The sequence below is a fragment of the Centruroides sculpturatus genome, unplaced genomic scaffold (genome assembly GCF_000671375.1).
Source record: "Centruroides sculpturatus isolate CEXI.00-Female unplaced genomic scaffold, Cexi_2.0 scaffold75, whole genome shotgun sequence".
Classification (NCBI taxonomy): Eukaryota; Metazoa; Arthropoda; class Arachnida; order Scorpiones; family Buthidae; genus Centruroides; species Centruroides sculpturatus.
Genome location: NW_019384342.1, coordinates 1,078,269 through 1,092,413, shown reverse-complemented (window position 1 = coordinate 1,092,413; position 14,145 = coordinate 1,078,269). Strand labels below are relative to the sequence as shown.

Sequence of the window (14,145 nt, the reverse complement as noted above, 5' to 3'; positions counted from 1 at the left end):
GGGACATCCTCTCATATCGCAAAGCCAACAATATGTTGGTTATAAGAACGACAGATTGCAATCCTGCCTTGGCCAAGCAATTCCCCAGACTTAAAGCCCATTGAAAATTTGTGGGGAGTCAAGAAACGATGACTTAATGAAAGGTGTCCAATTCTAAAGAGGAACTAGTGACATGCATTCAACACATTTGGAACTGCATCACCAGAAACAAATGTGATGCATTACTTTGAACCATGCTGGACAGATTGTGAGCAGTAATTATGGCAAATGTCAACGCCACAAAATATTGGATTGTTCGGAAAGTTCGTAGCGATTTTTGATAGCCAACAGTTGAGACACTGATTGACGTGAAAATGATTAGAATTGTACAAACCAATGAATATTACGATAAATGACCTTAAGACATGTCCATTACAAAAAAAACCGTTAAGATTATTCAAATATCGTTTAATTTGTCTCATTGCAAAAATGGATGCAAACAATGTGCATTATCGACACTTGTTTTTTTTTTTTTATCGTAAAGGAAAAAACGCTGTACAAACAGCAAAAAAGATATGTGATGTTTATGGTGGGAGTCCTGTAGGAGAATCAACTGTTTGAAAGTTTCCTGAGTTGTATAATGAGGGTTTTCATCCAATAATGCTTTGATCTGGTCCTCTTCAATAATGGGAGGTCTTCCTGAGCAGTAGCATTTTCAAGGCTGAAATTACCCACTTTAAATTTTGCAAACCACTTTCGAACAGTTGATTCTCCTACAGGACTCCCACCAAAAATATCACATATCTTTTTTTTTGCTGTTTGTACAGCATTTTTTCCTTTACGATAAAAAGAAACAAATGTCGATAATGCACATTGTTTGCATCCATTTTTGCAATGAGACAAATTAAACGATTTTGAATAATCTTAAAGTTTTTTTTTTTTTAATGGACGTGTCTCAAAGTCATTTATCGTAATATTCATTGGTTTGTACAATTCTAATCATTTTTACATCAATCAGTGTCTCAACTGTTGGCTATCAAAAATCGCTACGAACTTCCCGAACAACCCAATATTAAGTTTATTTTGTTGTATTTTCTATATGTAACCCACATTTAGCTAATATTCTAATTTTTTGTCATGGTCAAACTGTTGTTCCATTTTTTTTTTTTTTCACATTTCCTTTCCATTTGTAACAAAAAAACGTTTGAGTTAATTTGTCTGATTAATGGATATAATAAATATACATAAACATTGTTTATGTAGTGTCAAAAAAGTTTTGTACTCTGTGTTGTTCATGAGAAAATGTACACTAAACTTTCAGTATGGTTAATATTCTAATATTCTAATAATTTGGTTAATTTTTTTTGTCTAGGAGTTGTAGAAGCAAGCACTGGTAAATATAGATTTTATTTCAATTTTCATCTGTCTCTGGTGACAAATCTTTGCAGAATCATTTCAGTTAATTTGTAGAATTTTGTCAGATGGCAATTAAATTAAAAAGCAAAGCTTAAAAATTAAATTGAAGACAGTCTGTTGAAGAAAGAATCACCATATATTTACTTTCAATGTTTTAGAATACAACCTTGACAGCCAAGTAGCCTACAATAAAAGATTGGTCATCAAAAGTTTGTATTTCAGAACATTGAAAGTGAATAAATGGTAATTCTTTTTTCAACAGACTTTGTCTTCAATTTAATTTATAAATAGAATTGTTTTATGTGATAAACTGAGATCAGTAATATATCACTCAACCCTCTAAATGTACTTTATATGTATATGATTTACATTTTCTACAATAAAAGTCACAATAAATATGATTAAAAATTTAGCCCAGCATTGTGAAAATGTCATAATAAGTAAATGATGTTTAGAGTTACATAATCATTTAGATAGAAAGGTGTTTGTATTTACTCTAAATTATGGTATTGAAATTTCTTATAAACTGTATATATATATATTTTTTTTTTTTAATTTTATAGTTCATCTCTATTGTAGTTTTTTCACCTTGTGGTAATTTAATAGCTGGTGCTTCTACAGATGGATATGTGTTTATTTGGGAATTAAATTCATTTACTTGCTTAGATAGGTAAGTGAATAATATATGAAATTTCAAATATTTTTTTCAAGCAGATTAATAAGAATGATAATTTTAAAGCATTTAATTATAAACATAGTATTAATTATATATGAATTATTATTCACTTTAAAATTTTTGTAGGTAATGTGGATGATTTTTAATACATTTCAATATTGTTTTGAAAGTATTCTTTCGAATGCACATCACCTGATTTTTTAGTGTAATGTCTTATTTTGTTGTCTGACACTTTTTTCATTCTTATTCTTATTCAACTGAATAAAAATTTAGTTAAACAAGTTTATATTTTTAAGGTTAATACGAACTCAGTTTTGGAAGAGCTTATATACTATTTATAAATAAATTGAAGTACATTTTAGAGTACTTACTAGGGTTGAAAACCAATTCTCATAATTCATGTTTAATTATTGATTATTTTTAACCAATTTTGATTATTATTTTTGGAACCAGAAACCAATTGTCAAACTTGGTTCTATCAAAATAAAGTTATGTATGATTTTAGTTTTGTTTTTATTAGTTATTTCTTAAAAGGAAAAATAATGCAAAATATAAGCTGATTATCTATTCAATATTTTTTATTTTATTTCAAAGAAATTAAATACAGTCAACTCACCTTAAAACAAATACCAATAAAGTGAATTTTTGCATTAAAGCAAATTTTGCCATTGTCCTGGCAAAATTCCTTTGTCAAAATGTTAATTTTCACGTGATAAAGCAAACAAAAAGTTACCAGAATTCATTAAACTGAACTGTAAATTACTTTCACAACCACCAAGAAATAACTCTATTTCCAATAATTGTTGCTTTTTACACTTTTCAACATGAACAATAAAAAGTATTAATGTAATAAATGTTCCATTTTGAGTAAAATAGATTTTCTTCTAGTAAGCAAAGATGGGCTTGACCTCCATTGTAGAGCAACTCAAACATTTGGTTTTAGAGGACCGTTCTACTGTACTCAGAAAATAGGAGTTATTCAAGGACACTCACTTCTATAAATTGATTCAATCCAATGCAAAACACGTACTAGGTTGCATATCGGAGAGTGCATACAGTGATGCCAGATTTGACTATGATTTATGGTGAATAACAGCAGAATTTGTAAGTTGAAGATATCACATAATAAACATTGTATAGGAAACTCTTTTACATATTATGCCTGTAAACAGTACTTAACAATAATTGAAGAATGTATTTTCTTAAAAACTAAACAGAAAAATTCAATCATTATACAAGCAATTGTCACAATACTATTTACTGTAAAATTATGAAATATCATTTTGCTATTTAGTAACCTAGCTTCTAGTACAGGGGTGGGCAACAGTTTTTGCCCCCAGGCCGAATTAAAAAGAAAACTTTTTCCACAGGCCAAACCTGAGGCTGCCCTAGGAAGATTTTACGGTGGTGTGAGATCTCATTGTGGTGTCACCCCCTAGAGACTGAATTGTAGATAGAGATTACAGATACATTTTTCACATTATCATGCTTTATCAACATTCTACGCTATACTTACGAGATTTGTAACGGAGGGTTAACTCTAAATGCACAGTGATTTGTTGGCCTTTTTTTTTTTTTTTTAGGCGTCAGAATTTTTCATCGAGCTATTCGGACTTGAATTGAAAGATTGATCACAGGCCACATAAATTCATTAGATGGGCCGGATCTGGCCCGCGGTCCATATGTTGGCCATGCCTGGTCTAGTATGCTGTTATACAGTGATGAATTTTTAATGTATGTCTGAACTATAAAGATATAATGATTAAAGCTGAACTGTAACTTGTATACATCCAATGTTTTGTAAGTAGGAGAGGATGATATGCGATGTTTTAGAACTTTATTTTATGAAAACTAGTTTTAGTTATTTACTTATTAATTTCAGCTTTAAAATGTTTCCACAACCTAACATCCTTATTTTATAGAATTAATAAATAAAACAAGTAAAAAAAGTCATATATATATATATATATATATTTTTTAATAATATAAACTACTTTTATTTTGATAATGACTTGTTTTGAAAAAACAGCAATTCAAAAACTTTAGTGAGGATTTGATTTAATAATTATTTGAATGTAACTTTTAATTATTTTAAATTTACTTTTTGCAGATATAAGCATGAAAATTCAGAGGCTTTATGTGGTTTAGTATGGAATCCAAAAAACAAAAAACAATTGGCATTGTGTGACATTCAAGTAAGTGAATTACTTAAAATATATCAGTTTACAAGGGCTATATATGAAAATAAATATATTTTATATACAGTAATACCTCGACTTACGCAAACTCGGACTTATGCGAACTCGGAGTTACATGATTTTCAAATCTTGTCAATTCGTCTTTTGTTTGAACGCCACGCAACTCTTAATTACTCACTCTCTCACACTATTGTTCAGCTTACATGTTCGGACGTGTCACGTGGAATCGTCACATAACTACAATTTATTTTGTGTTATTTATTTCTGTTTGTTATATCTACAGAGACTTGAGAGACTCTATGTGGTGATTTCTTGTAACCGTGAACGAATCAAAAGACAAAATAAGATTAATGAGAACATTTATTAGCTTACATACGTTTGACTTGGATTTTACACAAATTGCAAAATTATACCCTGACTTACGCGAATTCGACTTACGTGGTTATCGCTCAATCCCACCTACGCATAAGTTTGGGGTATCACTGTATATAATTTGAACTTTCTTAAAAAACATTAAGGTGAAAGTTTGATTTCTCACCTACAGGTCTAGAGTTATGTTGGTTTATTGTATTTTATCAAAATTCAATAAGTTATATATGATTATAAAAACTTGCAGACACTTTCTGTTCTTATTACAGTAGGTACTGTACCTACTGGAATAAGTACAGAAGGTGTCTGTGAGTTATATTATTTACTAGCTTTTGGTGGTGTTTTAATTGAAATGACTATGTAATTATGTAACTGTAGGTGTATATTTATTACATGTACAATATACAGTAGAGCATCGTTTATCCAAAAGCTGGTTATCCGAAAGAATTCCAGTCGGCAAATTTAAATTTTCGCCAGTGCTGTGGCACTGCAATCTTCGGCTATTTCTCGGGCTACTCAAATATTTTACGTTTTTGTTACTAAATTAACATCTGAAGTATAATTTTTTATTGTTTTTATATTTTTCAATAAATTTATTTTGTTTGTACAAAATAAAAAAATAATTTTTAATGATACAATAGTCTTCGTTAGGCTTAACATCGACGAAAATTCAACGTGAAGCGACACGCAACGGAGAGAAATGTCAAGATGGGATAAATTAATATATTTTTTTGTACATGATTCGTTATCCGAAAAATAAGTTATCCAAACCACCCCAGTCCCCAGTTGATTTGGATAAACGATGCTCTACTGTATTATAATTTTATGAATTAATATTAATTAAATGATTATGCATTCCAATTATTCTTAACCTGAAGAATGCCATTTAAAATAGCTGAAAATGTTAGTTTATTTAATTTAATTAAAGAATTTGCTAGAAAAAAGAGAGAAAGGTGTTTCGAAACTTATAAATGATTATACAGTGGGTGATTGGTTAATGAACATTTCATGAAAGATTTTTATGTTTGGACAATGAACACTTCACAGAACAAACATAATAAGAAGTGACAGAAAGTAACGAATATTGATTGTTTTTCCCTTGTCTTCAGGTAACAATTCGAAACCTTTCAGAGTGCGGGAGACATCAACATTGACACTCAACTTGATACTGATCGAATAGTATTTTCCCGAACTTTGAAACTCTCCATTTTAATTCCAGTGTTTTGTTTACTTCTCTGACAAATAATTTTTTTATAGTCTTCGCAAGACTGTTGGGCACTCTTTAAGTTTTGCGTAGGTTTTATTTTTTAAAAGTGAGAGTTTTACTGTCTTATCAGATATTTGTTGATGTTTTAACACCAAAATTTCGAATTTCATTTGGGCCTCACATTTACATAATTCTTTTGTGCACTAGTTGATTTCTGTTCTCTGAACTTTTGTAAATGCTTTTCTGAACTTATTATTTCAAAAAGAAATTGATAATATTATGGAGCATAAAAAGAGTGGAGTGTCAAGAACCATGTTCACCATAGAAACCAAGCAAGAGATAATAGCCAAGGTAGAGAGAGTGGGCAGATGATGTCTGATGTTGTTAGGCAGTATGGATTGAACAGGTCTACAGTAGGCACAGTCTTAGCTAAGAAAGATATAATCAAGAAGACTCAAGAAACTAAAGGAGTACATCTGAGAAACAAAGATGTGCCATCCATGAAAAAATGGAGAGATTGCTTTTAATTTGGATAAAAGAAAGGGAAATGAAAAGAGATGTAACTAGTATGACAATCATTCAAAAGAAAGCTAGTTGAAGAACTGAAGAAACAAACTCCACATTTGTCACATGAAGAGATAGAATTCAAGGCTACCACTGGGTGGTTTGCAAAGTTAGAAGATCTGGCATTAAACATGTGGTAATTTACAGTGAGTCTGCTAGTGCAGATAAAGAAGCTGAGAAGTTCTATCTCAAATTTGAAGAATTCATTAAAAAGAAGGATATTGTCCACAACAAATTTTCAATTGTGATGAAACTGGTTTATTTTGGAAGCACATGCCAAACCATACCTACATCATGAAAGACGAGAAAAATATTTCTGGGCATAAACCCTTGAAAGACTGATTGATGTTACTTTTGGGAGCTAATGCTAGCAATGATATGAAGCTTATTTCGCTTCTTGTCTATCATTTTGAGAACCCTAGAGCATTCAAAAAAATTCCATAATTAAAGAAAGACTGCCAGTGATGTGGAGAGCAAATAAAACGGCATGGGTCACGCAGGCTCTTTTCAAAGAATGGCTGTTTGAAGTTTGTGCTCCAATCATCCTTGTGTTTATTGTTTGAAAACAGTCACTGCAAACTTTACTCACTCAAGATGATTCCACTTATATTATTTAAAAATTTGCAAAAAATCAGCTTACGAAAAAAATACACTTACGAAAAAATTCACATGTAAAATTTGAGATAGAACTTCTCAGCTTCTTCTTTATCTGCACTAGCAGACTCACTGTAAATTACCACATGTTTAATGCCCGATCTCCTTCTAACTTTGCAAACCATCCAGTGGTAGCCTTGAATTCTATCTCTTCATGTGACGAATGTGGAGTTTGTTTCTTCAGAGCAATGAATTGCCATTAAAAGCACTGTTGCTATTGGACAATGCACCAGGACACCCAAAAGATTTTGAAGATAATTTGCTGGAAGACTTTCCCTGGCTGACAGTTCAGTTTCTGCCTCCAAATACCACTTTGTTGATTCAACCAATGGATCAAGAGGTTATTGCAGGTTTCAAGAAATTGTACATTTGAGCTCTGTTTCATCAGTGTTTTGAAGCATGCCATTTCTCCTCAACGATGACATTAAAAACACTTTGGAAAGAAAAATTTGATATTCTTGAAGCTATATGACTCATTCAAAAGGCATGGTCAGAAATCACTCAATGACAGTTGAATTCTGCTTAGCAAAAGCTGTATCCCTCCTGCATTCAAGGAGAGAAAGATGATGTCCCTGAAATTATAAATGAAATTGTGATAACTGCTAGAGATCTGGAATTGGAAGTGAATAAAGATGACATTGAAGAGCTCATAATGGAATCTGAAATTGATCTGATGACAGAAGAACTTCAAGAACTCTTGAATGAAGAACACCAAGAAATTCAACGAGATGTGTTTTCTTCTGAAAAAGAGGAAGACAAAAGAGGATCAACGCTGACATCTGTTATTAAAGATCTTTGAAGAAGTAGGAGGATGTCAGAACAACAGTCTTAGAATGGCATCTGAATCAGGTTGAGGTTAATAGGCATGGGGATCTCTACAACGACAATGTTAGTAATTATTTTTAAAAAATCCTGAAGAAGAGAGAAAAGCAATCAACATTGGACAGATTCTTTAATGTCCCACAAATGGAAAAACAATATGACTGATAAAAATGCAAGACTGTGTATATATGTATTTTTATTATTACATATAAATAAAAAAGTATATAATTTTTTTTATATATATTTTTTTGGGGTCTCCAGAATGAATTATTCAAATTCCCATAAAAATATATGATGAATCGATAAACGATTAATGAACAATTTGAATAGCAAACACAGTCTTGGAACGGATCATGTTCGTTAATCGATAACCACTGTATTTAGGAGTTGAATTACTTCTAATATTGAAACTTAAGAAGGAACTATTGATGGCTCATATTAAAAAAATAAATTTAAAATACTCAATTGCTTGCTGTTCTCTCAATAAATTTAAAATATTTATATAATATTTGCTTTATTTTAATTTAGGGTCAGCTAGGACTGATAGAAAATGTAGTTTCAGTTGATTGTGAAAAAATGGTAAATAAGATTTTAATAATAATAATTATATTATAGTAAATAATTTAAAATGTGCAGTAATAATAATAAATTATAATTATGTTGTTATTAATCTGTTCATATGTAACAATGTATAGAAAGAAACAAAAGAAATTTTTAAAAATTTTGATTATTATGTTAATCAAGAAATGATTATCAAAAGAAGATATGTATAATAAAGTTAAAAAAGAATAATTTACCAAAAGTAATTTTTAAAAGAATTTTTAAAATTCGTTCTTAATAAATCGTTGAGATAAAAACAAATTTTCTTTTTTCAAGGAAATATAACAAAATGCATCTGAAAAGGTTAAATTCTGTGAAAAGTAAACAAAAAAATCCTTTAGTTCTCTGGAAAATGTTCAATTAAAACAATTTTTCAGATAAATGAAGTAATATATTTGTTTGCTTGATGTATTTTGTATTTTTATAATCTGAAGATAGTTTATATAGCTGAATACATTTATTTTAGTTAAATGTTTGTTGGAGTACTAAATGTTTTTTATTTTTTTATCCAAGAAAGGAAAGTATTTTTCCTTGAATGTATGAAAAATCTAGGCCAACCTAACAGAATATATTTTAATTTACAAAATGATCATAATTAAAGTGTGTTTAAAGTTCTATGTAGAACTGTTGGATAACTGTTGTACAGAGAACAAATTTGGTATATACTGAGAAAATTTGAGGTTTCAATTATGAGGAAAACCTTTTACTTTAAAATTTAGCACTGCTATTCCCATCCTAAGATTTCCACTAGGCAGAGTACCTCTTCATAAATCTTTTAAGCATCAAAATTTCTTAAGAGCTAAGTTGGCATTGCTAGTTTGTTGATAGAAGAGTTTAGAAAGTAATGAACAATCAGACAAAGTGATTATCATGAGTTACAACCTGTCATTACTTGTCAAAGAATTGTAAAGAACTTTTTGCAACTCCTTTTACATCTGAAATTCATTATAAAATATATTTAATCTGCACATTATTAGGGAACAGCAGAGCCAAATTTTGTCTCGGTGGCTGAATTTTGAGGTAAAAATTTTTCCCAAAAATTGAAATCATAATGCTCAGGACATTATATAGGAATGCCCCATTTTAATTAGTTACCCAAAATATTGTGAAAAATGTGCATTCTACAAAAAATATTTTAGACTGAAAATGTTCTGCATCAAGGGAGATACAAGATGGCACTATCAGGTTCATCATAGCTGGTGCTAAAATCAGTGGAAACAGGGTCAGTTTTATTTTCTTAAATGAGAATCTTCCTTTTCATTGCATATTATAATTCTGCATCAAAAATAACAAATTTTTATCTAGAAAAACATTACAAAAACACATTAGGAAAGTTATTATTAAGTGGAATCATTCTTTAAATAATGTATTGATACAAAAACTAGTGCTGCCACATTGTTAAAGCCATCAAGCTTGTGGTAAAGACAAGATGTTGATCTTTATTCCATGAAATAATTGTTTCCTAATGATTTTTCATTGAACTTCACAGCATCACTTACAGCCATGTGGCATCAGTGTAAAACTTCAAATGTTCATAACTTGAATAACTGCATCTTTCAAAAAAATGTTTTAGATAAAAATTTTTGTTTTTGATGCAAAATCATATGCAATAAAAAAAAAAATAGGGGTTCCCATTTAAGAAAATGAAGTTAACACCATTTTCACCAATTGTAGTGCCATTTTGTATTCCTCTTGATGCAGAATGTTTTCAATCTAGAACATTTTTTTTTTTTTTTTTTGTATGATACATATTTTTTAAGATATATTGAATGACTAAAATGGAACACCTCCATATATCAAATTTGCTTGAGATTTGCTCAATATTTCTACAGAGGACTATGAACACTTACTCTTTACTTATGATCACTCTGTATTATATTTTAAGGTGGAAAAAATGATATTTATAAGTTAACGAAATTTTAAATACATTACAGAGATATTGACCAAATAATACGTGCATTAACAAACATTTTATATGTGCCAGTTATTGTCAGATGCTTTTTAAGATTCACTAAATAATTTACTTTTAAGATTTATTTCTGCTTTCTTATTGTGACTTTTTCATTAATCTTAATATTGAGTAAAATTAAAATATTGAGATGATAAAATTTGAGAAAGTCATAATTAATTTTCTTGATCTTATGATACTATCTGCATTTCAAAAAACAACAATCAGTTTGAAATCCTTGTTTGGGAAATTACACTGGATAGCAAATTTTAATTTTCATAATTTTTCTTGATCTTTCATGTATAATTTTGTTTTATCTGTTATTTCTCATGATTAAATTAATAAAATATTTCTATCATATCAATGTAAGAAAATAAAAGCTAATTTGTTTATTATTAATTTATTGTTAATAAAAATTATATATATGTTACTGGCCAAACCCAATTTCAGGCCAAACTAGTTTGTCCTATGCATGTCAGGATATACAAGTTTAGCCTAGGATAATCTAGTTTGGCCTAGGCCAAACTGATTTATGTACTACAAATAGGCACCAGTGTAAAAAAAATGATTTTGTGTAATTCGAAATGCCATCACAGTACACCCTGTGATTAAAGTGTATTTAGGTAACCCTAGTGGCGGTGTTTCGGTTAGGTTGGTTTGGTTAGGTTAACTACATTTTTAGTAGACGTTTCCTTTTTTTTTCTTTTGTTTAAGAATTACCGTGAATCAATAACTAGTGACATTAAACAATGGACGGCCTGCTGGTGGCTCCCCTCCGGGAGGAGTCCGCCGGGAGCACGAACAGTCCGAAGTGCCGCCATTGGGGTTACCTAGGTACACTTTAACTCACCCTGTAAAAATAAATAAAAGATTAAATATTTTATATGTTACACTAAGAAACACAAACAAGTTCATTTTTAATTTTAGTTAGACTTTAAAAATTATTTTTATCATTTCATTTGAATTTTTGAAAATATTTTCAAAAGTTAATTACCTTTGAAAGTGCATGGCTTAATAAAAAAAAAATACAAACTGATAAGTACTGATTAGCTTATTTTTATTTTATAGTTTTCTACAAGTTTTCTTCTTTCTAATCAATACCATTTTTTTATAATTAAGTAGAGTATGTTTGAGTAAATATTGTTCATCTAATTGATTGCCTTTTAATTTTATTTTAACCATTAATATACTTAAATCAGGCCTGGCCAACCCACGGCCTGTCACATTAAATTGTGTGGCCCGCTAAGAGACATTATATATCTATTAAAACGTTCGTTTTCCATTTTGTGTATACCAAAACAATTAAATAAATGAAAATTTGCATGTGTCATTGTTATAATGCACAAGTGTGAGTATGAACTCTTGGTATAACAATGAAATCTTATTCATTTTGTATTTGTTTTACTTTTTTAAAAGTATGTTTGCCTAAATTGTGGCCCATTGTAATGTTACATGTGATCAAAGTGTCTTGCGAAACAATTTGGGTTGGCCAGGCCTGACTTAAATAATAATTCTAAATCAGTTCGGCTTAGGACAAACTAGTTAAGCCTAAAGTATTTAGGCCAAACTACAATAGATTGTCCTAGGCTAAACTAGTATATCCTGACACACATAGGATAAACTAGTTTGGCCTGAAATCAGGTTTGGCGAGTAACATATACAGTAGAGCATCGATTATCTGACCTCCGATCAACCGTCATATCAGTTAACCGACCACGTTTTAGTCGGCAAATTCAAATGTCCACTAGTGACGTGGCACTATAATATTTGGCTATGTCTTGGCTACTTTAATATCATTTTTACGTGTTTTAGCTAGCAACACTGAAGACAACAGTTGATACACTAATTGTTAGAATGTTTGTACATAGCAACCTACATGGAATGTGTTTCTGCTGAACTTATATATATATATATTTTTACGGGTTTGGGATTGCACTATCCTATTTATAGTTGATAACATTTGACTTTTGGGCCACCCTGTAGATCTCCATTTACTCCAAATATCTGATATGTGATCTATCTGCTGTTCTATGTATGATTTTGACCCAGTTGAAATGGATCTTCACATCAGGGTCCCTATGAATAGAATGGCCTACTTGCCAACTTGTATACAGAGTTAAAGATATTAAAAATACAAACAGTAGAGCCTCAGAGAGCCATTCGCTGATTGGCTAATCCTACCATGAGGTGAGGAACAATACATTTTGTTTGGCAAGAAAATATGTATCGCAATATCATAATTAATAATGGGCATTCAAACACAAGATTTACAGGGCGTTATAAGGTCCACACAAATGATGTATAACTGTCGACAAAAGCGACAGATTATGTAACAAAAATAGGCTGACAAAGTCAAAAAGTATGAAGGACAATAACACATGTTAAAATCCTCCCATTTTAAAAATAATTGTACTCACAGAAAGTGGTAACTTTCCTGTATCTGATGATACAATATAATCCACTAGGGCAGTCATTGTAATGATAAAAACACTTCCAACCAATATGGCCTCAAAAGAACCCATCCATATTTAATCTAAGTAGAAATGCCAAAAATCCATCAACTTGGCAATATTCACCAGAGTATATTCCATCCCTCTTATGGACAAAAGATTCAATAAAGATTTAGAATATAATGGAGCCCCATGCCAGCACCATTACCACTCATCTAAAGGAACATCGAACTGACATATCAAAAGGCCTATTAACCATTGCACTATCAACTTATGCTGGGGACCCAGATGTGAAGGTCCATTTTGACTGGGCCAAAACCATACATAGAACAGCAGATAGATCACATATCAGATATCTGGAGTAAATGGAGATCTACAGGACGGCTCAAAAGTCAAAAGCCATCAACTATAAAGAGGATAGTGCAATCCCGAACCCGTAAAAATATATATATAAGTTCAGCAGAAACACATTCCAAGTAGATTGCTATGTACAAACATTCCACCAATCAGTGTATCAACTGCTATCTTCTAATCATGAATGACTAAGTAAAGTTTATAATCTGTTCCAAATGCATGTAATTTGAATTTTAGAACAGTAGCTTGAGGATGTCATGTTTAAAAACAAAAGAAAACATTTGCTCTGCAAAGTGAGTAGTTCTATTCTATTGCTGGTTCTTTGGTTTATGAAGTAGTGGATCTCAGATCAACATTTTCACTTACCTTGATAATGTTTTTTGATAGACAATATATCTTGGTGGAAGATTTCCCCATGTTTTTTACTGATGTTGCCAATATCTGACAGAAAGAAGCTTAGGTGAGAATGAAGGAAGTGTATAATTTAAGATGATCATTTACAAGTTCTTCATAGTTTTGATTTTCTATTTCCTACAAAGTTTTGTGCTAGTGCAAAACTATTCTGTGCTGCAAGTTAAACTGCCATTTAAGGACATTCAAATTCTTCATCTTTCATTAACAGATTAATTTGTGGCCCATGAAAACTCTTTTTTTAATTTCAGTGTTGCTTAGATAGTGATACTTTTTTAAATACAAAAAGCCCAAACCCTCTTTATTTATTGATTTTACAAAATTTTTCTTTAAGCTCAATTTAAAATGCAACAGCTAAAGTAAAATTTTATTGGATTGGACTAATGCATAATAAACTAGTTTTTTCCTTGATATATATTGCTTTGTGAGTGGCCAGCAGTTGACAATATATGTGAAGATCTTGTTCTTCTGTTCCATTCACAAAGAAAACAATAGTA

General features: G+C 30.5%; 1 protein-coding gene across 1 annotated transcript in view; it reads left to right on the top strand.

The window, feature by feature from the left end:
- Positions 1-14,145, top strand: part of LOC111634553 (WD repeat and HMG-box DNA-binding protein 1-like) — a 152,440-nt gene that overhangs the window by 48,351 nt on the left and 89,944 nt on the right. Inside the window, exons 9-11 of the mRNA XM_023379355.1 lie at positions 1,959-2,065; positions 4,182-4,266; positions 8,414-8,464. Coding sequence (XP_023235123.1) covers positions 1,959-2,065; positions 4,182-4,266; positions 8,414-8,464 — 243 coding nt within the window. The remainder of the gene's footprint in view (positions 1-1,958; positions 2,066-4,181; positions 4,267-8,413; positions 8,465-14,145) is intronic.